This window comes from Lepidothrix coronata, unplaced genomic scaffold (genome assembly GCF_001604755.1).
Source record: "Lepidothrix coronata isolate B3197 unplaced genomic scaffold, Lepidothrix_coronata-1.0 Scaffold61, whole genome shotgun sequence".
NCBI lineage: Eukaryota > Metazoa > Chordata > Aves > Passeriformes > Pipridae > Lepidothrix > Lepidothrix coronata.
In genome coordinates, this window is record NW_016690241.1 from 2,714,764 (window position 1) to 2,739,941 (window position 25,178).

General features: G+C 40.5%; 1 protein-coding gene across 2 annotated transcripts in view; it reads left to right on the forward strand.

Annotated features, from left to right (window-relative positions):
• The window catches only part of TSNAX (translin associated factor X), a 52,055-nt gene that overhangs the window by 22,769 nt on the left and 4,108 nt on the right, over positions 1-25,178 (forward strand). The window contains exons 1-4 of one of the 2 annotated variants that reach the window (XM_017817455.1): positions 2,654-2,712; positions 4,833-4,940; positions 9,004-9,118; positions 10,751-10,881. In XM_017817455.1, the coding sequence (XP_017672944.1) occupies positions 2,697-2,712; positions 4,833-4,940; positions 9,004-9,118; positions 10,751-10,881 (370 nt within the window). In that variant the 5' untranslated portion in view covers positions 2,654-2,696. Of the gene's footprint in view, positions 1-2,653; positions 2,713-4,832; positions 4,941-9,003; positions 9,119-10,750; positions 10,882-25,178 lie in introns of those variants that run through there. The other variant, XM_017817456.1, reaches the window with a different exon arrangement.

Here is a 25,178-nt window from a genome sequence, read left to right on the forward strand (position 1 = left end):
GGTTTAACACTGCCACATTTAAATGGATTGTATCAGGAAAAAAACCCCAACCAGTTCTTATTTACAACATCTCAAGGATGTCAAGCAAGTTGTTGAGTATCTCTGTGCACGTACAAAGTGTAGCTGGTCCAACAGAAATCAGTGGAAGACCAAACCTCCACTCCCTAAAATTGGCTGAAAATTCTCCACTGCTGGGAAACATTCAAATGCCAGTGCTCCTTCCACTCTCCTGCAACATCAACATAACCAAAACAACTCTGCTTTTTGCCCAAAGAGCTGCCAAGAACAGGGAAATAGCACAATTAAAAAAAAAAAAAAAAGGTCTGTGTTTCCAAAAGCAGTTTTGTACATCTTCTAAAACAAAAAAGGCTGTGCCTGAATGTGTGCAGCGATAACACTGACACAAATCATTTCATGTCCTGATTTTGCTACATAGAAAGCAGAAAACTTCTGTGCAGCTGGTGGAGCAGCAATCAAGCTGTTGCACAACTCAATATGCAGATCAGGCCTGAGGAAATTCTGCTGGGATCCTCTTTGTCCTCTGCTTTTCAAGTGTGATTGAAATCTGCTTTCTCAGATTAGGAAATTGGAGAGAGGTTTTATGTTACGCTTCGGAATAATTTTGAACACTGCATGACAGTCATGTGTTCTCAGTGTTTGGAAATACCAAGTTTTAGCAACTCCTGCTAGGCTGCCTGGAGACTGTTTATAGCTCACTCTCAAAGCTTTACTCCTCTGCTATCTGACTTAGGTGGTATATTGTCATGAATCTGTTGACAGATTCACCTGGTATCCAAGTTTGCTAAAAGCTGTATTTGTTTATTTGTTAAACACAAAGGCCTGAGCCAGGGCTGGTGTCCCTGCCCTTTCTGAGCTCCCTAACGCTGGGCTCCGCTAACCTTGGACTCTGAAGTATTCGCATCTCACAGCTGGGCTTATCTGGTTTCTAGCAAGGTGCAAGTTCCACCCAAAATTTTTTCCCTACTCAGGATGTTTATAATCACTCCTGGAGGCTCTTTCCCTCTGTCAAATCAGATCAACCAATTGACCAACAGATTAAAAAATTATTAAGGGTGGGGAGGAAGGACAGGCACACACGCACACCCACACACAAAGGCTGTGAGCACTCCGCCTTTGTGCTCAGATGAGTTTTGTTTCCTTGGGAATCCAGCTACTAAAACAGGCAACAGCTGTGACAAGCAATGAAATCTAGCAGCAGAGCAGCATGACTGATGATTTGCAAACCTTTAGGTTTGGGAATTTGCAACACCCCTCCCTATCTTAAACACGTAAGAGGAACGTATCAGGATGCATGTATAGGAAAGCATGAATTCAGTGGGGCAAGCAGACTTTTTGTAGCTCATCATCATAAGAACTGAAGTGTCATCAAGTGTGGGGAGATTCTTACAGCATGTATCCATCTCCCTCATGCTCAATCCTGTCATGTCTCCTGCAAACACTCACACTAAATCCCTGGTAGAGGAAACATAACTTTTACCAGGCCTAAACATAGGATGCAAATAACCTGGGTTCAGGAATTTGCCTCCCCTGTGGCAGCAGTTACATTTGCTGCTTCTCAAATATCTTTTCCACGTATTAGGTGGCTTCACTATCAGATCTTTTCAGTACACAGTCAGTATCTCAAGTTTCCAGGTCCCGTCTCAGTGTCAGTTCACATCCTCCCTGGCCTTCTTCATCTGGCACACCACGTGGCTGGGCGCTAAGGGGAGTATCCTGGCACTTGGTGTGGCGCTGTGGATGTGCTCCTGATTCACCTTGCGTGGAAGGAAAGCACCTTGGCCCTGACATGCCAGGAAAGAAAGGGGCAGTAAGGAGAAAGGAGAGGACAGGCAGTATGGAGAGGACACAGTCTTAAGCTGTGCCAGGGGAGGTTTAAGTCGGATATCAGGAAGAATATCTTCACAGAAAGAGTGATTAGATATTGGAATGGGCTGCCCAGGGAGGTGGTGGAATCACCGTCCCTCAAAGTGTTTAAGGAAAGATTGGATGTGGCATTGAGTGCCATGGTCTATAGTTGGCATACTGGTGTTCAGTGATAGGTTGGACTCGATGATCCCTGAGGTCTTTTCCAACCTAACTGATTCTGTGAAAGCACCGTGGTTGGTCCTGATATGCCAGGACAGAAAGGGGCAGTAAGGAGACAGGCGGGGGGTGAGGGGAGGGCGACGGGACAACCGCTTTGTACGGGTCCGGGCCGAGCAATGTCGTTGGGTTTGGCGGATCCAAGGCGAGGAATGCCGACTCCCCGGTGGCGGGACACGCCAGAGGCAGCACAGAGGCGTGAAGGGGACCCGCGCCTGCCCTGCCCCGCTCTCACAGCACCGCCGCCCCGCCCAGCACTACATGTCCCGTCGTGCCGCGGGCGCCGAGGCCCCACGGCGTGGTCGCGCGCTAGCTGCCCCGGAGTCGCCTGCTCGGAAGCACGGCCCGCCTTCCGTGCTACCCCGATTTCGCGGTCAGCAACGCCCGAATCACCCTCCGCCCCGCCACTGCTCCCTCACCGCGCCTCCTGCGCCGCGGTCGGCGGGCCAGCGGCCTGAGGCTCTGTGGCGTCTTGCCGTCAGGCACCCGCGCCGCGCCCCGCCGTGGCGCAGGCAGGGCGGGGGCGGCGGGGCCCTGGGGGCGCGCGAGGCGGCAGCGGGTTGCCGGGGGGACGCGGCGGCGGCGGCACCGGGATGAGCGGCAAGGAAGGTGATGTCTCTGCCCTCCCTTCCCTCCCCTCCCTCCCGCAGGAGAACGAGGCGCGAGGAGCTGGAGCCAGCGGAAGCCGGGGGAGGCCCCGTGGCTCGGAGGGGACGGGGGTGCGGAGCCTCCGCCGTGCTCAGCGCTGCCCTTCGGCCGTGTCGCTGAACTGACACTGAGGGAGGCCGCTCCTTCACGGGTGTCCCCGACCATTCCTTCTTGGGTGTCCTGCTTTCCCGCTGAGGCTGTGCCAAAGAACGGGGTTTTAGGGATTGCATCCTTGGGGGTGAAAAAGCAGTTGCTTCAGCGGGAAGCTGAGTGTGTTAGGCCTGTAAAGCACTTAACGTAACTGCGTTTCAGTATAGTGTATATATATCTATCTATGTGTGTGTATATATATATATATGTTTCGCAGCTCACTTTGCTACCTGTATGTTGGTTTAGCCCCAGCAGTCACACAATGAATCACAGAACGGGTCAGGTTGGAAGGGACCACAGTAGGTCATCTGGTCCAACCTCTGTGCTCAAGCAGGGTCATCCCAAAGCACATGGCACAGGATTGTTTCCAGAGAGTTCTGGAATATCTCCAGTGAGGGAGCTTCCACATCCTCTCTGGGCAGTCTGCTCCAGTACATGGTCACTTCACAGTAAAGAAGTTCTTCCTCATGTCCAGGTGGAACTTCCTATGCATCAGTTTCTGTCTGTTGCCTGTTGTCTTATTGCTTGGCAACACCGAGAGTCCCACAGACCCCCCTTCAGCCAGGCAGTAGGGTCAGCAACAAGAAAGCTGGCTCTTTTATTTTCATTTTAATTTTTTTAAAAATCAAGGTTAAGTTGCTGTTGTTGTAGTCCATGGTTTTTTGATATTGAGGTTGTTGATTATTCAGGGGAACCCCTTCTCTCGACTTCTCTTTCTTCTTCTTTTCTCACTTCAGGAGGGCCTGTTTTTTTCCTGTAGGTCATGATGATGTTCCCAACTTTTGGTATACTGCAGAGAGTTTAACTCTCTGCACTATTTTAGGGGATGTATTTGTAATGTTTTAACTGCTACAGGAAGAACAAAACCCTGAACTCACGTCCTAACAGAGAAGAAGGAGAAAATGATGTTCAGTTTCCTCTTTTAGAAAGTAGCTACGCCCACTTCTGGTTTTGGTTTGGGACAATAAACAATTAAGCGGAAACATTTTAAAATCCAGTGTTCTTCTGTAACTTTTAAGTAGCTTCCTTTTGTTCTTCTTTTAAGGCAATTGAGAAAACTCTACATGTTTAAAAAGGTATGCCTGTATGCCAGTTTGACAAATGTTGGCCTCTGTTAGGAAGACAAAGTGTCCAGCTGTCACCAAAAGGAGGGAGCGAGAGGGAGGAAAGGTTGATGCGTGGGTGACACAATGAGTCAATCCAAGGTGAAGGAAGGACAAAAGGAAGAAACGGTACAAGATGTAAATCAGAAGTAAAATACAGTCCAAAAGAGATGAGTTCTGGATGTGGGTCTGAAAAGGGAGTCTAGGGAAGAGGCACACAAAGCTAGCTGAAGGGCTACATCAGGGTGAACAGAGAAGAAATTGGTTAATGGGCAGAGTGTAAGGACCAAAGAAGCTACAGTGCAGGAGCTAAACCTGCATACCTAAGTAGTGGTAGTCTATTTAAATTATGCCTTGCTTCTTTTTCTGGTTACTGAAGATGCATGACATAAATAATTACAGTTATAAAAACTTGCAGTATATTGACTCCTTTCAAGCTGAAGAAAAAAAAGGAAGGGAAAAAAAAAGTCTAATCCTATAGACCCTTGTTTACGGAAGGATTTCCATGCAACCATTCCCTTACAGAAAGAAAACATAAAAGGTTGTCAAGACCTTTCCAAAAAAAAAAAAAAAAGGACTTAGGATCCTGCCACACTTCTCCATTGAAATTGGTTGGAATTTTTTTTCTAATTTTCGCTAGGAATGTGGTAGAAAAAATAACATGATAATGTGAAGCTGGCATCAGTCAATAACAATCATCCAGTTACCTTATTCTATCCTGTAAAATATGGCTACAGTCAGGAATGCTCTGAAGACAGGAATGCTCTGATTGTACTCTGGCAAAACTATTTTTAAATATATTTTTTTGTGTGTATCTTCTATTAATAGGATCAGGTGGGTTCAGAAAACGCAAGCATGACAATTTTCCACATGGTCAAAGAAGAGAGGAGAAAGAGAATGCTAATCCATCTTCAGCTTTGATGACGTCTTTTAAATGTAAGTAAGCATTTGAAAAAGCAGATTATAAAAACGTGGTGTAGAAATTGCTAGGAAATCACCAGTATTTAGTGATAGAATAAACCATCTCTCTCTGAAGGAGAAGCTTGGAACTAGTTGGACTCATGGTCCATACCTTTAGAGCTTAGTGTTCTGTTTTTTGTGCAGTGAAGTCCTGAGAGTGGGACTTTGCATAGCTCCCCCTGACTCATGACTTGCTCCTGTTTCCATCCCACCTGCTGTTCCCCCTCCCCACCCCACTTTTGCTGAACCTGATGCTGAGCAAACTGCACAAGTGGTCAGCCAGGCAAAAGGTGAGCGGGCCCTTTGATGCCAGAAAACTGTAGGATCTGCAGAGGTGTAAAGCAAAATCTGAGCCACTGGGGGCAAGAGGAGGAGGTGGCGACCTTTGGGAAGCTGAGGAGGCTGCTGACCTTGGCTCTGCTGCATAGATGACTAAGCTACTTTTATGTAAATATGGATGCATTGTTTTTTGACTCGGTACCTGTTTATACCTGCACTAATTAAAAATAAGAGTTTAACTAACTAATATAGACCTGTATGTGGACACTTACTTCAGTTGAGTGCTGTTTAAAAATTAACTTATATTTGAGTTTCTTTAAATAAGGAAGTGTAAACTTCCCTTTAGCAAAATTGTTTTTATAGGATTTTTCACAAAACCAGATTTAAACTCTATTAAATTTAAATTTCTCATAAGACTAGCCCTGATGAGGCAAAGTTGAGGTTCAGAAATGAGAAACTTTGGCAGAAGAAAGAAGGAGATTTAGTATGGGCAACAAATTAATTCTTGGTGTAAAATTTTCCCCATTCCACCTATTTTTTATGAAGCTAAGGAGGGTGAAGAAATATAAGCTGTAACAGCTATAACATCTGTAACAGCTGGTCACTTCCATGTCAAATAATTTCCTTGCTTTTTTAAATACAGGTATTTAGATTTTTCTGTGTAAATCATCTTGGCAGATGATTAACTGTGACCCCTGAACTTTGCTCAGAGAAACTGTGGATGTCCCATCCATGGAAGTGTTCAAGGCCAGGTTGGATGGGGCTTTGAGCAACCTGGTCAAATGGAAAGACTCCCTGCCCATGGTGGTGGGGGTTGGAACTAGATGGTGTTTAAAGTTCCCTGCAGCCAAGCTGCTCTGTCATTCATGTTGAATATCGTACCTACACTTGTTTCCTTCCTTTTCCATGAGATCTAGTCAGCAGTATTTGGATAATTTCAGAAAGGATTTAAAGGACACAGTTTATTCACCTTTTTTGAGATCCACTCTTTGTACTGCACTAGTGTTTATAAGTCCCAGACAGAAACACTGGTGGTCTTTGTCTCTATGTCAGGCACAAGCATTAGGAAAAGGTGTGCTCCGGGTGGTTTACAATTAAGGAAACTGCATAAGGTTTGTGCACTATTTCTGTGTATGTTGTTTGAATCTAAACAACTTAATCATAGAATCATACAACCACAGAATATACTGAATTGGAAGGGACCCATCAGGATCATCGAGTCCAACTCCTGGCCCTGTGCAGGACACCCTGTTGTCCAAATGCGTCTTGAACTCTGTCAGGCTTGGTGCTGTTACTGCTTCTCTGGGGAACCTATTCCAGTGCTCAACCACTTTCTGGGTGAAAAACCTTTTCCTAATATCTAACCTAAACCTCTCCTGGCTCAGCTTCATGCTGTTCCCTTGGGTCCTATCACTGATCTTGAGTGAAGAAATCAGTACCTGACCCTCTGCTTCCCCTTGTAAGGAAGCTGTAGACTGCAACAAGGTCTCCCCTCAGTCTCCTCTTCTCCAGGCTGAACAGAACAAGCGACCTCAGCCACTCCTCATACACCTTCCCCTCAAGGCCCTTCACCCTCCTCTGGACACCCTCTAAGAGCTTAATATCTTAGTTATATTGCAGTGCCCAAAACTGCACACTATTCAAGGTGAGGCCACACCAGTGAAGAGCAGAACGGGGCAATCCCCTCCCTCGACTAGCTGGTGATGCTTTGCCTGATTTCCCCAGGACACGGTTGGCCCTCCTGGCTGCCAGGGCGCTGCTGACTCATATTCAACTTGTCCTTGACCAGGACTCCCAGGTCCCTTTCCTGGCACTGCTCTCCAGCCTCATTCCCCAGTGCATACACACAACCAGGGTTGCCCCATTAATGTGTGGCCTTAAACGGTTATACACGTTTTGCTCTTTTTACTCTCTGAAAAGAAGTTGTACTTGAATTGATCTATTGGCACCAAAGATTTCTAAAAAAGTAATGAGAAACTGTCTTCTGTAGTAATTACAGAATCACAGAATGGTTTAGTTAATCAAAAACCAAGGAGTTACACCATTTTTTTTGTTAATACATTTTAAATATGACAGCTCAGTGATACAGAGAGTGGATAGTACCTTGGCTTTTAAGGTTAAGATTTATTAAGTGTCCTTAATATCAAAATATCAATAGAGTTGGAGTCTTTGCTTTCAGTGCTAGATTAGACATTATAGTGGAAATATGGAGGAAATGACTGTGTGGTCTTGATGTGTTAGGCTGGAGAACCCTCCTGAGCTCTAATCCTTCACAGTTTTAGGCGGTAGCACAGTACAGATTTTCTAGCATCATCCTGTTAGGCTAAAGATTACCGTATGTTACTATTTTACTTCAGGTCAGAAAGCACTTCCTAGTAGTCCCTAACAGGTTTAAAATCCAACATAAAAGTCTGAAAGCCACAACTGTCCAGAAAAGATTGGGAGCATTGCTAATATTATAGATCTTTAGAACAGTGAATTTCCTGGTAGATGACATTTGTAAATGGTCATAGTAAATGTCATATATGGTATCCTATGAAGGGAAGTTCCAGTCACCCTTCTTCAAGTTCCTGCCACTATGATCTGAGGAAAAATTTCTTCTTTATGATAATTCAGGGGTGGCATTGACTCTCAGAATTTGGAAGAGACACACCAAACAGACGTGTGAGAATTAAAAGATCATTTGTGATCTATCTTAGAGCATTTGTGATTTGTCTTAGAGTTTCAGAATAAGGTTAGGAAGAACAGAACAAAATAAGAGGAACCAAGCTTTTACCAAATACAGTTATTTCTATAAATTCATGTAAACGTTGCTTGCCAGTGAACTGCTATACTTTTTTAAAGGATATTCCCTTGTCAGACCCTTTAAAAACGTAACCTCTTGGTTTATTTTCTTCATTTTCTCACGAAGATGTTAACATTTCATTAGGAAATGTGTTAGATTTCTCCCAAGTATCTATTAATGATTTATTTAGTGGAATAATGGTCTATGAAGTGTTAATGGAATCTGTGAAACATTCATGATGTTTGACTGTGATAACTATATACACCTCCTCTCCTCTGTATTCATTGTAGTTGGAGAAAATTAACATAAGCAAGTCAGAAATCTTATTTTCAATAATTGATCTCACTTTGTTTTACTACTTCTAATCCTTAGAAGTAGTAAATATCCTTTAATATCCTTAGGGATATTAAAATACTTGACTTTTGGCCAAGTCTATCTGGGATGTGAAATGCAACCTTTCTTATAACTAAGTGGTGCCTTTTGAACAGTATATGTGCCTTAGTCAGATACCTTTTATTTGTTTTGTTTTAGAGAACTAGTGTATCTTATTTACAAATTATTGTAGGGTTTTATTTTTAGATTTATTTTGCTTGATTTGGGTGAAATCTTAAGTCCGTTTCCTGAACAGTGGTACTGCAGAACAGATTTTACTAGCAAAAGCAAGTATTTTTCCTTAAAATTGTTTGGGCTGCCTTAAAGCATCATCAGGATTGATGTCTATTTAAACCTGACTTATTAAACAAAGGTATTATTAATGATGAATTTTGCAGCTCTGGCAGGTGGTAGGCAGTGGTGCCCTGTGCAGCCCTGCCCCACGCAGGGGCAGCCACGCTGCCCACCTTGGGGTAAGGCACCTGGGGACAAGGCTGGTGGGGTGGGGGCTCGTAAGCAGTGACTGCAGCACGGGCACTTTGCTCTCCCCACACTGCGTTCATGTGATAACTGTGCTTGTTGCTGCAACGATTGACTCCGCAGCATTCCAGCTGGAGCTTGACACCAGGCATGATAAATATGAACGGCTCGTGAAGCTCAGTCGTGATATAACTATCGAAAGCAAGAGAACGATATTTCTGCTCCACAGGTTTACCAGGTGAGTCACATTGAGCGTGAAAATGTTCGTAGAAACCTAGAAGCTGCCGTGCAGCGTTGTCTGTGTTTGTGATTAGCAGCTGCAATGTTCTGTTGAGAGAAATTTAATTAATTTCCCATAAACATCCTTTAGAGTGGATTGGAGCTAGTTAATGCACACTCCAGTTAGAGAATTACAAGATGCTGGTTCAAGTTTCTTGGTTGGTTTTATTGGTGTATTAAACTAGATCAGAGCAGCAGAATGCACAGCAGATGAGAGCCTTCCAGCTTTTAGGAGGCTGTGAGAGAAAAGTATGCACCCTTCCTTCAGGTTAGTTGCCCGGGCTATTAAGTCACTGTTTTGGTTCTTGCAGCCCCATCCAAGGTCATCAATGCAAAGAGGAGGTGGCCTGGGGTCCATTTATGTAAATACTACAACTGGATAGGTTGTTCTGTGAAGTTTTGAGCTTCTATATGTGTTGTGTTCTCATGAGCCTTCGAGCAATCTTTGAAAGCCACAAACAAACCAGAACAACAGGAAAATGTGAAGCTTTGCATAGCCTGTTGTATAAAATGTTTACCATATATGACAGACATTGGTCTTGCATGTTATAGTTGCAATAGTTCTCCCTGTTCCTTTTTTTGTAATTTAATTTGTTTTTTGTTACCTATCAATGCATTTATGCTGAAGTACTATTTATAGTTACCATAGTAGTAACAGTTACGAACAGATCATGAAGTTGCCCTCTTTTTAACTTGGTTTTCTTCTGCAAAGAGGTATTGTGATAATTCCAGTAACCACTACAGCCTTGACTGTAAATAGCTACTCCCGCTACTGGGGCTAGGTAGCTGGGAACTCGTGGAGGAAAGAACAACAACAAAAAACTCCTAATTACTCCAGATTTTAGATTCCTGTTTTGGAAGACATTCCTGTTTTGTGAGAGTGGAAGCTTTCCATGCTGTATTTTGTATTTCCTTCTCCTTTGCAATAATTGTGGCTTTAATCTCGTTAAACTTTACTATTTGCTTTTAAATGTTTTCTTGAGACCAGTCTATCAGTAGTTCCTTAAATAGACTGTAAACTAATATACCATATGGATTATTTGTGGTAGGGGAAGTTTAAAGGAAATTAAATAAACTAAGCTTTAAATGCCAAGTATATATTGTGCTTTTGAATCAGATATTTAAGCTGTTCCTGGACAGCATAGTCCATAACTACTTCCTGAAAGAAATCACGTGTAGAAGTACATCATGTATTATATTTTGCAATACTATCAAGTATTGCAAAATATTGATTTTTTTTTTTTTTTAAAGAGGTTGAAGGGCTTCTGTAAATACTGCTAGTTTTCTGGAATATTTTTTAAAGCCTTTGCATATGTGTCTCCTTTTTCTTACTTAAGCAATAATTACTATTCCAGTCTGGAATAAACATAATCCTACCAGAACTCTGTTTGGCTGTTTGATTATTTTCCTAGTAACAATCTACAGAATCTGAATAGGTATCAATGGAAGTTAAACTGTTTCTCATTCCAGTGCCAGCTTTGCTTTTTCTTGAAGCCATTAAAAATATATTGATTAGTGAAAGAAAATGTGTAGTGTTTTTTAACTGTTTGCTCATGCTCTGAAAACAGCTCTTCCTGTTATATGATTGCAGTGCTCCCAATGGGGAAGAAATACTAAAGGAGTCTGAAGTCAAGCTAGATGCTGTCCGACAGAAGATCAAGCAGGTTGCACAAGAACTGATTGGAGAAGACATGTATCAGTTCCACAGAGCTATATCTCCAGGTAAATTATTTTAAAATAGGGAAGGTGTGCTAGTTTGAACTGTGCTCAGTTTCTCTTTATGTAGCAGTACTTCCTCCTCATGCTGCAGGTCTGAATTTGTTACATTTCTGTGGCTATAAATCAGGACTTGGGTTACTAGCAAAGTTAGCTCTGGTATTAGAGAGGCTATTGTCCTTCAGTTTTCTTTTCAGTGCAATTTAGAGGAAGATTTCAACAGAAGACTACAACTGGAAGAATTTGGACCCTGACCTAAACTGCAGTTGGGAGTGGTTCTAACAAATATACTGGATAGTCTTCTCTGACTGAGAGGAGCATGTGTAGCACACTCAGTTACCCCACCTGAAGGGCTATAATTTCTGGGAAGAGGGTAGGAGCAACTATCTTGTGAAATTATCCATTTTGAGTTGATAAAATTCATTAATTAAAATCCTTAGATTAGCATTTTCTTTCTTCTTAAGACTCAGAATGTGCTTCTGCCTCTCTGTTAGAAGTATTAAATCAGTTTATATGTTTCAATCACATCTTTTTCTGCTCCTCTCTGTAAACAGCAGTCCTTTACCAACATTCTTGAGAATTAAGTTGCAGTGCTTTCATGACTCTTTCTGTCAAATCATATTTCTTTGCTGAATCTTTGCTGACAATTTGAGTCTTACCTAAAATTGGTATGCCTTGTTTGTGGCAACATATGAGTAAAATATGTAACTGCTTCTTTGACATCTTGGTCATGGCATAAAAGAGTCTTGTGTTTATCGATCTCAGATTTAGCATATTTGGAATTGTGTATATTTTTCCTTGTTTAGGTAAGACTTTTTCAGCTGAGGAGAGCTGAAGATTTGCCCTGAATCATTTAATTGTTTAAAAATGTCCATAAGATTGATTTGATAGACCAGAGGCAAATACATGTACATTATTTACAAGACAAACAGTTAACTTGTACTCATGTCTTACACAAACTTAAGTTTGTTAAGGGTGAGACAGCTCTTGAGTGAAAGCTCAGTTTAGCAATATGGAACCAGAAGGAGCTTGCTCTGATAGTCTTCAATGGCTCTAATTAATTCCACAGTCCTCTTACCTGTGATGCATTAGGTTGTTCAAATTAAATACAAGTAGTTTTTTCTTACAGAGCTACCTAATCTGTACATGTCTTGCTGCTGTTTATAGCTAAGTACTGTAATGACACAATGAAAAGAAAAGGTAATTCAAAACGCTGACACTACATATGATCTCAAACTGTGAACAATACTAGTCCAAGTATGAGTATATTGACTGTATGAGTATATTGAAGTATGCTGAAAATGTGTTTTGATTTTCATTTTAAGTACTATTTATAAAAGCCAAGAATTCTTGCATTCAGTTTTATGAAAAAAAAGTTTCTGAAAGCTTCATTGAGACTTGTAAACCTTGTCTGAATAACCCCTGAAGTTTGTAGCCCCGTGTGAGTCACACAATACTGTCTACAGAACAGCAGTGTTTGAGGTCTGCTACCTCATAGATCTTTGTGAGACTGTGTGGTGCAAGCTGTCAGCCATGCCATGGGAGCAAGATTCTTACAGGGTAACCAGTTACCCTGCATCAGCTGCCTCACCTGAACTGTCTTTTTTTTTAAAAATGTGTCTTTGTGTGGGTAAATTCAGAGGCTTACCTACCTCTAGTTTTACTGAGGAGCAGCTTGCCTGGAATTAGCTTGCATTCATCTCAGACATAATGGAGTAGACCTACATAGCAGACATATGAAACTTACTGCATGATAACTTCTGGGTGTACTTGTATTCTTATAAAACAAGTGAGCAAACCTCATGCTAGTTTTCTACTTCCAGATTCTCTCCCCTGAGTAAAAAAAATTGATTTTTTTTCTTAAAAAATACATTTTTTTCAAACCTTGAAAGCTAGATTTCGTTTTTTACGTGAAAGATATGTAAACTTAAGCTAGGCATAGCAACTCGAAATAAAGAAATTGATCAAAAAAAGATTTTGTTGAGGTTTCTGTGTGTTTGGTAAATACTCATACACAGTCAGCTACACTGATTCTCCTGCATAATCTATTTCTGACTTGCATGAAGGTACTTGTTAATACCTGAATGAACCTGAATAAACTCTGAACAACTGAAAATATGCTATCAGAAACGAATCAGAATTTTTAAAATTTTTTTCTGTTGTAAATCTTGGCCTCTTAAAATGTCTAAGATCTGTTTGTCCATTGTAGAGCAGGATGAATTACTGTAGGGGAGGTTAGTAGTAGAAGTCTTTAGTAGAGGAACTTAGAGACCTGCTGCATGTGTATGGTGACTCAGTGCCTCCACAACTGCAAAACTTTTAAATAGAATATGCAAATTCAGATGTAAGGGACCTACAGCGATCATCCAGTCCAACTGCCTGACCACTTCATGGCTGACTGAAAGTTAAAGCATGTTGTTTAAGGGCATTGTCCAAATCCCTCTTGTAAACACTGACAGGCCTGGGGCATCGACCACCCTCTAGGAAGCCTGTTCCTGTGTTTGACCACCCTCTCAGTAAAGAATTGCCCCTGATGGATGCAGCAGAGCCATTCCCACATATCCTATCACTGGATACCAGAGAGAGAAGATCACCACCACTCTCTCCATTTCCCCTCCTTGGGAAGCAGTAGAGAGCAATGAGATTGCTCCTCAGCCTTGTCCTCTCCAAACTAGACAAGCCCAAAGTCCCTAACTGCTCCTCAAAGGACATTCCTTCCAACTCTTTCACCAGCTTTGTTGCCCTCCTCTGGATGCCTTCAGGGACATTCAGATACTTCTTAAATTGTGACACCCAGAACCGCACACAGTTACATATACAGTAGCACATCCCTAACACTTGCATCAACTTGGAATGAGGTTGTCATAGTATTAAAGAATTTTCTGACTACAGTATTAAGAAAATTTAAGAGAGTGAATCTTATTGACCTTTCTAGGTAAAAAGGAAGGAAGGCAAAAAGGTATTAGTGTGCTAAATAGTAAGGGGAAGAAGTAGACTCTGTTGTCCATCTTTCCAGCAATCAGGGGTGCAGTCTCTCAAATACCTGAACTTTGCAGTTTCTTTGAACAGGACTAAAAGATGGAAAACGCACAGCCCCCATTGCATTTCTGAATTTAGAACCAGAAATGGCTGTACTTCTACTTTTTTCCTCTTTTAAGGTGACATAAGTGGCAAGTCTGTGGACTGTCATAGGTTGTATAATACTGATTGGCCCTGAGATCTCCCTGTTGTTTCTGTAATTTGGTATTTGTGCCCCATTAAGAAGACTGTTTATAAAATCCAACTGAAATAAGTTGCCTTCATTCTATTTCTATAGGTCATCTACTTAAATTCTTCCCTCTGTGAGGGAAGTTTGTGCCTGCTGGTGCCCATGTTTTGTAAGGGCATGCATTAGAATATGGGCGTGTGTCACTGAGAAAACAGGGAATGCTTTTAGGCATTGTGTAAATGAGCCTGAGTGTATAACAAGTATGAAATGCTAACTTTTAGCCAGACCTTTACTCTTACCTTATTAATTCTTCTGCTCTCCAGTTAGTCCTTGGGACGGCAGAAGAAGGAACATGCGGCATTAAAGGCTTGTAGATCTTGAATGTGCTGAAGCTAGGATCCAGGAGGTGTCAGAGGTGTGAAGGTGCTTGATGTCAGGATTATGAAGCTGAGATAGGAGATCTAGAAACATGAAGAATGAGGGGACAGTTAGATGAAGAGCAACTGTGAGAGGGAATGCTTTATTCCCCATGCCCACCACCGTTTATGAAGAACAGTAACTGGGAGGGAAACAGTGATAAGAGTTAAGAATGTTGCTTTTAGTTTTGGTTTTAAGTCTAGTGTTCTTTAATTGTTACTTTGCTTTGCTTTTTTTTTTCAATTGGAAAAGCTTGCATACCTTTTTGAAAATAAATGTAGCTAAGAAAAGTGCTACATCTTTTGTCTTTATGTATTTCCTAGAGCTGTAAGTCTTAACCTTCCTTTAACCTAGTTTTCAATTCTGATTTTGTATTTTAAAGAAATTCTGGAGAACTAGTTAAAAAGATTTTTATGAACAAAAACATTGCCATTAAACTGCTTTTTTCTTCAAAAAAGAATAAAGAAACGCCTATGTCCCATATCTCAAAAGCAGCATGTCTAATTAACCTCAAACTTCCTAAAAATATTCTCCTTTGTCTTGAAACCAAACATGAAACATCCTCCTGTTCCCCACCCTACCTCTCACAGAAGGAGTAAAAGGGTTCAAAATGGGGCTTATAATGGAAACTGCTGTAGCAGCCTTAACAGGGGAATCATGACTGTCTGCGTGATAAAGCTGCCTAATACATATTTTATTCAGTATAATAACTGTTAGCCTATAAATAGAAAAGTGCTATGAGTATAATGCTTGGGAATATTGTTTGCCACTTGTAATTGTTAAATGCTTTTTTTGGGGTTACTCCAAGCAGTTGTTCTTTTGACTTGAAGATAAAACAATTCTGGCAGAGCACTAAAGAAGTTTCATGCTTTCCCTCATTAAGAATAGTGCTAATGGCACGCAGGACGTTTCCCCAAAGGACACTTGCATGAGCTCAAACACTGAGTATAGCACTAATTGAACAACAACAAAAACTGATGACTGTTTTCTACACGTTTCTTAACAGTACAGATTGTCCCAGGGGATGATTAAACAAGCAAACAAAGAGATACTGAAATAATGAAGGCTTTTTTTTAATGCAGAGCTCTTCATTTGTTATGTTAGTGTTCTGCTTTGTTGATATTTTTAAAGCTTTACTATTTGTAATATAGAATTCCTGCTCCTTTGCCCTACTTTGCAGTGTATACCTTATATATCCTGTGAGGAAATGTGTACTGTTTCTTTAAAATTGTTGAGACACTATGCAAGAAAACAACTGCAAAAGATTGTATGAATCTATGAAAGGGAGGAAGAAATTTTTCAGGATATTTTATTTGTATATATATATATGTGTTTAAACATTTAGATATACATATTTGACTCTCAGCTGCTAAGGGAAATATCAATTGTATACTGGACAGATGTGTATGAGACCTAAAGACAAGGAAGAAATGGTCTGCAACATGTGTAGGGTCCTGCACTTGGGTCACAACAACCCCACGCAGTGTTACAGGCTGAGAGAAGAGTGGCTGGAAAGCTGCCTGGAGGAAAAGGACCTGGGGCTGCTGGTCCACAATGCCTGAACGTGATCCATCAGTGTGCCCAGGTGGCCAAGAAGGTCAATGGCATCCTGGCTTGTATCAGCAATAGTGTGGCCAGCAGGACCAGGGCAGTGATTGTGCTTATATACTCAGCACCTGTGAGGCTGCACCTTGAATCCTGTGTTCAGTTCTGGGCCCCTCACTACAAGAAAGACATTGAGGCGCTGGAAAGTGTCCAGAGAAGGGCAACAGAGCTGGTGAAGGGTTTGGAGCAGAAGCCCTGTGAGGAGCAGCTGAGGGAGCTGGGGGTGTTTAGCCTGGAGAAAAGGAGGCTCAGGAGGGACCTCATTGCTCTACAACTATCTGAAAGGACATTGTAGCCAGGTGGGAGGCAGTCTCTTCTCCGAAGTAAGGAGCAATAGGACAAGAGGAAACAGCCTCAAGTCACACCAGGGAGGTTTAGATTGGCTATTAGAAAAAATTTCAACTCGGAAAGGATTGTCAAACATTGGAACAGGCTGCCGAGGGAAGTGGTGGTGTCATCAACCCTGGAGGTATTTAAAAGACATGTAGATATGATGCTTAGGCATACGGTTTACTGGTAGACTTGGCAGTGCTGGGTTAGTGGTTGGACTTGATGATCCTAAAAGTCTTTTCCAACCTAAACAGTTTATGTTTCTATGTTAGGATTTGTGGAATTATTCTAAGCATGTTCTGAATTTACTCTACATAAATGCAAAACTTGTGTAATGCAGAGGGAAAATTAAGGACTGCTTGGCTGCTTGTTAGGTTGGCATTGTGTGGGATTAAATGGAGTACCTTTTTAATATGATTTTGTTAAATGAAATCTCTAGCTATTTGAAGATTTACTCAGTTTTTTGTCTCTTAAGACAAAATTTTAAATGAGGAGCCCATAATTCTTCTGGGGCTTCTTAAGTAGTGTGGCATCAAGTGGTGATAGTAGATGCAACTGGAGCATTGTTGGCTGACCTTTATTTGCTGTGTGCCTGTGCTAGCAGCAGTGGTGAGTGGAGTGCTGTGCACAGAGAAGCTCATTAGCTGTTTATCATGTCTGCACTTGCTCTCAATAGGATTAGATGACGAGGCTGTAAAGTGTCAGCACCTTGTCAAAACTATTGCTCTGTGACTGCTGCTGCTGCTGCAGGAAATTCTGTGTAAAAGTTCAGCTCTGACGCAGTCTAACGCATAATTTATCTTGTGCAGGCACTATTTGTGTTCTGAGAGAATGGTATAATGGAGCTTTTTTCTGTCTTCTGCCTTATACCATTTAGAGTCACTTTAAGCAGGTAAGCATATTGCAACAAACTGCATTGCTGGATCGGACAAAGCCAGTTAAGGCTGTGTGGATGAAAAGGAAGTACTTTACTTGCACTAGAATGCCACTTTTTAACTGCAGTATATAGGACCACCAGCCATGATGCTGTAAGAAATGCTGTGGAGATGAGTGGGGTCCAAGCAGCCCAGATTTGGATTACCGATGATTTAAGTAATAAGGTTTTTTTGGGTATTGTATGAAGGATTTGAATTAGATCATAAACTAAAGCAACTATCCACATGATGATTTCTGTGTTACTGGGTTTTTTCTTAATTTTTTAAACTCAAAATATGGAAAGAACATCTCATACTCAAGCTGTGCTAGCTACCTTTCTATTTGTAGACATACATGTATTTCTGAAATAATATCAAGGTACATAATATCAAGGATATAATATCGATGAACTGTTCTGCACATCAGGAACAGTGGAAGTAGGACATTATTTTCTTCTTAAGAAAGCTTAAAAATTTTAATTAAAATAGGTGGCATATTGAATCGTAGGCTGAGGATGCACAGGAAAAGCTTTTTACTGCATGGGGCAGGTATCATGGATTGTAAATGTCTCACCCAGGATAAAAGCTGAACACACCTAAAACACTGAAAGGAATGCTATTCATGAAGGAAGCAATCAGGTTTATGCAAGATGGTGGGAAAATATAATAACACAGGAACAGGATGTAACTGAAGAATTAATCTATTTGCTGTTGTAGGTGAGAGGTAAAATGCCAGAAATGGAAACAAAGTTTCCTGATTATACTGGAAAATTAACAGAATTTGCAGTGAATAAGCTAATGTTTATCAAATACGATTTTGTTAATTTCTTTCTTTCTGTTTTGTTACTTTTTCTTTTTCTCTGAACTCACATCCCCAACTCTGCCAACAAGCTTGGTCAAACGTTTTCTTCACCTTGCAAGTTGCTTGTTTCAAATTTGGTATCTTCAGCTTGTGGCATTTTACTACTCTTTCATTATTTTTGGTTCATGCCTTTTTTCTAGGTTCATCCAGGGAAAGGGAAAACTTGGCAACTGCAAAGCCTCTCACTTTGTATTCTCTGCTGCAGGTCTTATATGTCAATACACAAAAACTTAAAACAAATTTGGGAAAATGAATGCGAATTCAGACATGACCAAACAAGTCATGCACTATGTGAGAATTGATTATCAACTGATCTCTGAATGGTAATAACAGGAAGCTGTTCAGGGCAGCATAAGTCCTTAAGTACAGTCTTTTAAAGATGCATGCTGTGGTTCAGCATGATCACAAAGGTTGTCCTTTCCTAGTTTTACCTTAAGACCTAACTGTCCTAAAGTCCTGCTGTACTGTTATGACAAATACTGCAAATACATGGCAAACTGAAACTAGTGATATTGTTTATCTTTTAATTCAGTTTTATAGCTAGCAAACGGAGGAGACTTTGTACTCTCGCTCAGGAATATTTTTCAGTCTTGCAGTTATTGACGTTAGTCGTTCACAGATCAGATCTCTCCAGCCTTTACAGGAACCAAGTGCAGCTGGGACATAGGAGTTCAAGAAAAATCTATGAAGCTTTTTTGTTTGTTTATTTAAAATCACACAGGAGAATGTGTCATAGAGGAGCTCCATTCCAAGAATACAACTAGTACAGCACCTCGTGATTTGGTTTTTGTTTTGCAGTCATATGGTGAGAAATAGCGGTCGGTGAGTGGTGATGTACCCTTATACCATCTCACCAGAATCGATATTTATGAGGATAAATGGTCACCACTGGTACTTCTGTTGTGCTCATGAGTTGGGTCTGTTGCATGGAAACAACATAATCTTAAGGACAACTTTCACTGTGGTTTGAACTGCAGAAGCTGTGTTGTGTTAGGTGCTCTTCCTTCTTTGATCATTGAACATCCTGGCTGAGTCAGAGCTTCCTTTCTTTGGTATCTTGAGCACTTGCCCTCAAGGCTGTTAGTACTGTAAAATTTGCCATCTAACTGAATGACTTCTAAAACTCTATATTAATTATCAAGGCAATTGGTGGTAGTCAAAGAGGTCAAGAATACTTTGTAGGTTTCTGTTTGTTTTTTAAGAACTCCCTCCTCAGAATTACTATGTTTGGGGCTGGCACCTGGGGTGTGAAAACAAACCCCCAAACTTCAGAACAAAAAGCTTGATTACAGAAGTAACCATGGTCCATCCCTCAGATTCTCAAGTAGAAGCAAAATAAAAGTTTGTGATTTTCTGACCCACAGTCATCTGCAGAAAAGCTCAGCACTGCTCATATGTCCATGTGTTTTTAATAACAATACAAAAAAGGCTTGATTAACCTGTTCTCTGCAACAAAACATTAAAATATTCTTCACAGTTCTCTGAAGGATTTTTATGCCTGTTTGGGGAAATACTTTAAGTCTCTCAGGCACCTGTCTCTATTTAATAGGGAACTATATTTGTTTCTGTAGTTGTTGGGAGAACAGTCTAATCTTGGGATTACCTTTACCCTAAAATTGGTGTGTATTCAACTTTAAACAAAGTGCAAACAATATTAACGCTTAAGTGTGTGAAATAATCACTTCAACGCATGCAGATAGAAGTGAACAGAATTTTTTGGTGATCATAGGTGTGTCAAATAGCAATTGACTAATCATCAAAGCATTCAGGACTTAATACAATAAATTTACATGAATTTAATTATTGATACAATAGTAGAATTGCTCAGCCTTTGAATTATTACTCAGTAAATAGAAACAGATTTTTTTCCCAAATTTCTAAGATTGTATGGACATTTTTCTAGTCCTTTTATTTGCATTTGTTAGTTAATACTGGTTTATAAAATCCATCCCTGAGTGGAATCACTCTTTTAAGCCATTTTCACAACAGGATGTCCAGAGCATGCCTGTCTCTGAGGAGGGCTGGCTTTATGCTGTTTCAGCATACTGTTATAAAATTAACCTTTGACTTTATGCTCACAATCAACAAAGCAGTTTGATTGTTTCACAATCCCAGTTTTAGTTTAGTTACTTAACTTTTTATCACTTCTGCCTGGAAAGAGACCTGTGAATCTAAGGAACCATTGTCAAGTATGCAGAGAACTTAAAAGGAAAAGACTAAGGTGTGAGTTTTTGGTTTCATGTTAACAGGACACTATACATTTAATTTTTGTATTAATACTCTTAAATTTAATTTGTGTACTTGTTTCAATTGATGATGTACCTGTTAATTATTTGCTTATTTTACTAGTATTCCACTTCATTGATCAATATGCTTGTAGAAGTGCATTCCTTAAGTCTACCATCCTCCCCGTAGTGTGCAGAGCTTAGTAATAAGGGCTCTCCACTTTAACTTAGGTTTTCCTCTTTTTGGGATTTCCGCAAGAATATTAATTTTTTTCTCTTCGCCCCCCCCGGGTTATGTTGGTGTTGGTTTTTTTTTTGTTGTTGTTGCCTTATATATTTTCTGGGAGGGGAGCAGAGGGGAGAAGGGATATTTGTTTCTGTGTCTGGGGTTTTTTTAATGCAAATGTAACTTGCCAGCCTAAATATGATGATAAGATAGAGCCATGGCTGTGCTGTTTTGATTTTGTAATGAACTAGCAAGTGGGTAGTTTCACATGACTCACCCTGTAAATAATGTGCCCCACCCTTCATATAGTGATCCTGGAAGAAACTTGCTGAGTATATCTTCCTACCATCTTTCTAGTGGCTGTTGTTGGCTTGTCATTTCTGCTGCACGGTTTAGGAGAGGAGCTGGGTAAGAGAGCACAGACTTGTGTCTATCTGCATGTATCAAACCCATCAGCAGAGGCTGCTCTGTAAACAAAAAGATACAGAGAATGAGGACAAAGGATAAGGAAGAAAATGAGTTTGAGTAGAAATAGGGAGAGAAGCAGCTTATTCGGGAAGATGGCAGGTAGCATTGGCATTGCTAACCCTAACGTGAAATCCATTTGAACCTGTTTTGTAACCGTTGAACAGATATTTAAAGGAGGAAGTGAAGTAAACAAAATTTTAGGAGGAAATTTTCACCCTTTGTTTGATCTGTCATTCAGGGTTGAAGCTTCCATGCATGCATGCACGTACATCTCAAGTGGAATTAGATTCATTCTCTTTACCCTAACATGACTCCTGCAATAAAATAATTTCTATTCTTTACTCATTTTTTAAATAGGACTAGCTTTTCCTATGTCTTATGCATTCATTTGACTCTTGGATTGAGTGGTCCAATGACTTGGTTTGGTTTTTTTTTAAGAAACCTGATTTCTTGCTAAGTTTCTTAGGGAAACTGCTTTTCTTTCTTCATCAGAGCTTGCCTATGTAGTTAAGGAAAAATGTCTTGAATATCAGCTGATACAGCTGACAAAAAATTGCTCAAATTTTCAGGCAGAAAAATCTCTTCCTTTATAGATATGTGCTCAGAAGATATTTCAGTGTAACTTTCTAGTTCTTATGTAGAAAATGAATTTTCAAAACATAGAAAGAAGCTGTTATACTGGGTCACTGTCACTTGTGTAGTACAAGCTTTTTATATAGAACAAATGTGATAAAATATCAAAATACTTAAGCAATTTTTTTACTTTATATCTGTAATTTTAAGAAATGCTGGTAGAAATAATACAATGCTTTTAGTTGGGATTTTTGGTCCATGTACTAGGAGGAACCCCGAAAACATAAAAGGCAGTCTTACAAAATATTCCATTAGTGGCAGCTCAATCCATAAATAAGCCAATTTTGGAATAAATCCAAAACAAGAGCATAAGGGGAAAGGTATTGTTGGATGGTGTATGAAATGGGATGGGGTTTTTCACCTTGGGAATTACTTGCTGAAAATAACGGATGTCCTACCATTAAGCTAAAACATAACATGTTTAAACATCCTTCTACCTGCACATGGAAATACCTTATTTCAAGGTCTTGGGTCACTGAAATGTCATACTGTAGCTACTTCTGGAAGGACTTAAAAAGAATAATCATCAAATATTAATATTTTTTATGAAGTAATTGTGACCAGGATTGGTTGCCATTCTATTTGTAATGGTAACCTTAAATGAGGTTTTGTAAGACTTACTTGTAAATATTGGGAGCTGGATTCCCTAACTGTGAAAAGGTGACAGTAAATGGCAAACCAGACTGCTTGCAACATTCACATGGTGTTGTTAAACAAAGGGAAGAAGCAGAAGACATGTCAGCTAGGGTGGGATGACAGGAGGAGGCAAAAATATGTATACATACATATAAATATGCCCATATAAAAAAATACATAATGATAAATGAACAGAGGAGCCAAACACTTATAATGGAAAAGGATAAAACTTCTCTCTGTGTGGAGGAGTAGTAAGGTGGAGTGAACTATAGTAGGAGAAAACTGTTTACCAAAAAGTTTAAGAGCTGATTTGGTCTCTCTGAGAGCTGTGGGAAATGCCAGATTGATTCTTCATATGTGATAGTCTTCTCCACAGATAGCAGAGAGAGATTCTCACAGATACTGGCATATTGAGTGCTGCTGTATCTGGTAGCTCACAGCTTATCCACAGAAAAAGCCAAAATTTCATAATGGATTACTGGTTGTGTTACATCAGAGGGCAAGTCAGGGAAAGAGTGAGTGATGAAATCTACCTCTCTACAGCTTCTGAAGTTATTTATCTTAGAAGATCCTGAGTAGCTTTTATTTAGTATTCTTCTATTGCTTGTGCCCAGAATGCTTTACCTGAATTCAGTTGATTAAATTATGGTATTTAATTGGCCTTGCAGCTCCCTGTTTGTATTCTGGTTTGTGAACAGCAGTGTTTAGTGTGATTTTGGTTGCTGCATGTTTATTCTGTTTTTCCCACTGCTGCTGTAGAGAAGCATAAAGAATCCAGGCTAAATTGCCTTTCTGAGTTACTTCCACTCAAATACATATTTAAAAGGAAAAAAAAATGCAGGCCACTTATCGTGCTTTTGTGATTGTAATATGGAAAGCCTTCTACCCCTTGAGGTTAACTCTAGTTTTTCAGGGTATTTCCACCTTCATCTGTTATTCAAATCTATGTTCTCTTCTTTTTGATTTAGACTTTTTGTTTGATCCAGGTGAAGTCTAAATTTGCTTCTTCCTGCATATCTCCATAGGCTGAGGTCTTGGCCCTGTAAAGGTCAGTTGAGGATATTAAAATTATTCTAATGGAACCAGGATTCTACTTCTGGTACCATGGGTATGTCCTCATTTTCTCACTATATGCACTGACAAAACTATTGTCTAATCCTGGCGTTCTTGCAGCATGATACCTCTGCTTCTCTTGAACTGAAATCAGCCCCTTAAAATGGCTCAGAATAGCTCTGCTAGAACCATCTCTGTCATGTTACAGTTCATTCCTTTAATGTCATCCTTTGGAGCTTCTGTGTCCATGGGGCAGATATACACATGCATTGATTTCGTCTTCAAAACTTTTTATAGCTTACTACTGCCATGGTTATTTGTTCCAGCTTTGTTTCTGCTTTTTTTTCCACCAGCAGTGCCAACTTAAGCTTTCTGCTTATGAACTTTTCTCACATGCTTTCCCCAAATCTGCTCTCTGCACATAACGAAATACTGACAACTTGTGAAATCTCCTTGTCTGAATATTCAAACTCTTTTTTATATCTCACCTTTGCTGTAATGCATACAGAAACTCGCCATCTGCTAAGTAGGTGGCAAGAGGTAATTGTGGCAGGTAGCTGCAGGTGGCATACAAATCTGGTACAAACTACATTTGTTATCCCATCTTTTATTTCCTCGCCAACATACCAACTCCTTTTGTACCCCTGCATGCCTTGATTTTACAGTGTAAGTTATTTGGACAGAGCAGTTATTCAGTATATTCATAGAATCACAGAATAGATAGGGTTCGAAGGGACCTCTAAAAATCACCTAGTCCAACTCCCATGCCAAAGCAGGGTCACCTGTCAGTCCTCTTATTGGACATCACGATCCTGTCTGGTTGATTTTTTTTTTTTTTTGGTCTGGAGTGGTTTATAACAACAGACGAATTAAACATGAATTTCACCAAACCTGCCTATTTTATGGAGCCTGTTCACTGATTCCCACAAAATAGAGAAGTGGGAAATTAATTGCTAATAAGGTGAAACAAGGGAAACTTTTTTATTCTTTTTGCTTTTCATTTACCTGCAATCTTTTTCTTTGTCATGTCTCTTCGTGAACTCATAAAAGTGTAATCCACACTCTCCATAATACAAATGCTGTATTTTAAAAGCTCCATTATCATAGAATGGTTTGGGTTGGAAGGGACCTTTAAATGTTATCTAGTCCAAACCCCCTGCAATGAGCAGGGACATCTTCAACTAGGTCAACTTGCTCAGAACCCCCTCCAGCCTGACCTTGAATGTTTCCAGGCATGAAGCATTGACCACCTCTCTAGGCAACCCATTCCAGTGCTTCACCACCCTCATTGTAAAAAATGTCTTGCTTTTATCTAGTGTAAATCTACTCTCTTTTACTTTAAAACCATCACCCCTTGTCCTATCACAATAGGCCCTGCTAAAAAGTCTGTCCCCATCCTATAAGCCCCCTTTAGTTACTGGAAGGCCTCAGTCAGGTCTCCTGGAGCCTTTGCTTCTCCAGGCTGAATAACCCTCAGCCTTTCCCCATAGGAGAAGTGCTGCAGCCTTCTGATCACTTAGTGGTCCTCTTCTACACCTGCTCCAACAGATCCAGGTCTTTCTTATGCTGGGGACCCCAGAGCTGGATGCAGCACTCCAGGTGGTGTCACACCAGAGTAGAGTAGAGGGACAGAATCACTTCCCTTGACCTGCTGGCCATGGTGCTTTTGATGCAGCCCCAGAACACAGCTGGCCTTCTGGGCTGCCTGCACATTGCTGGCTCATGT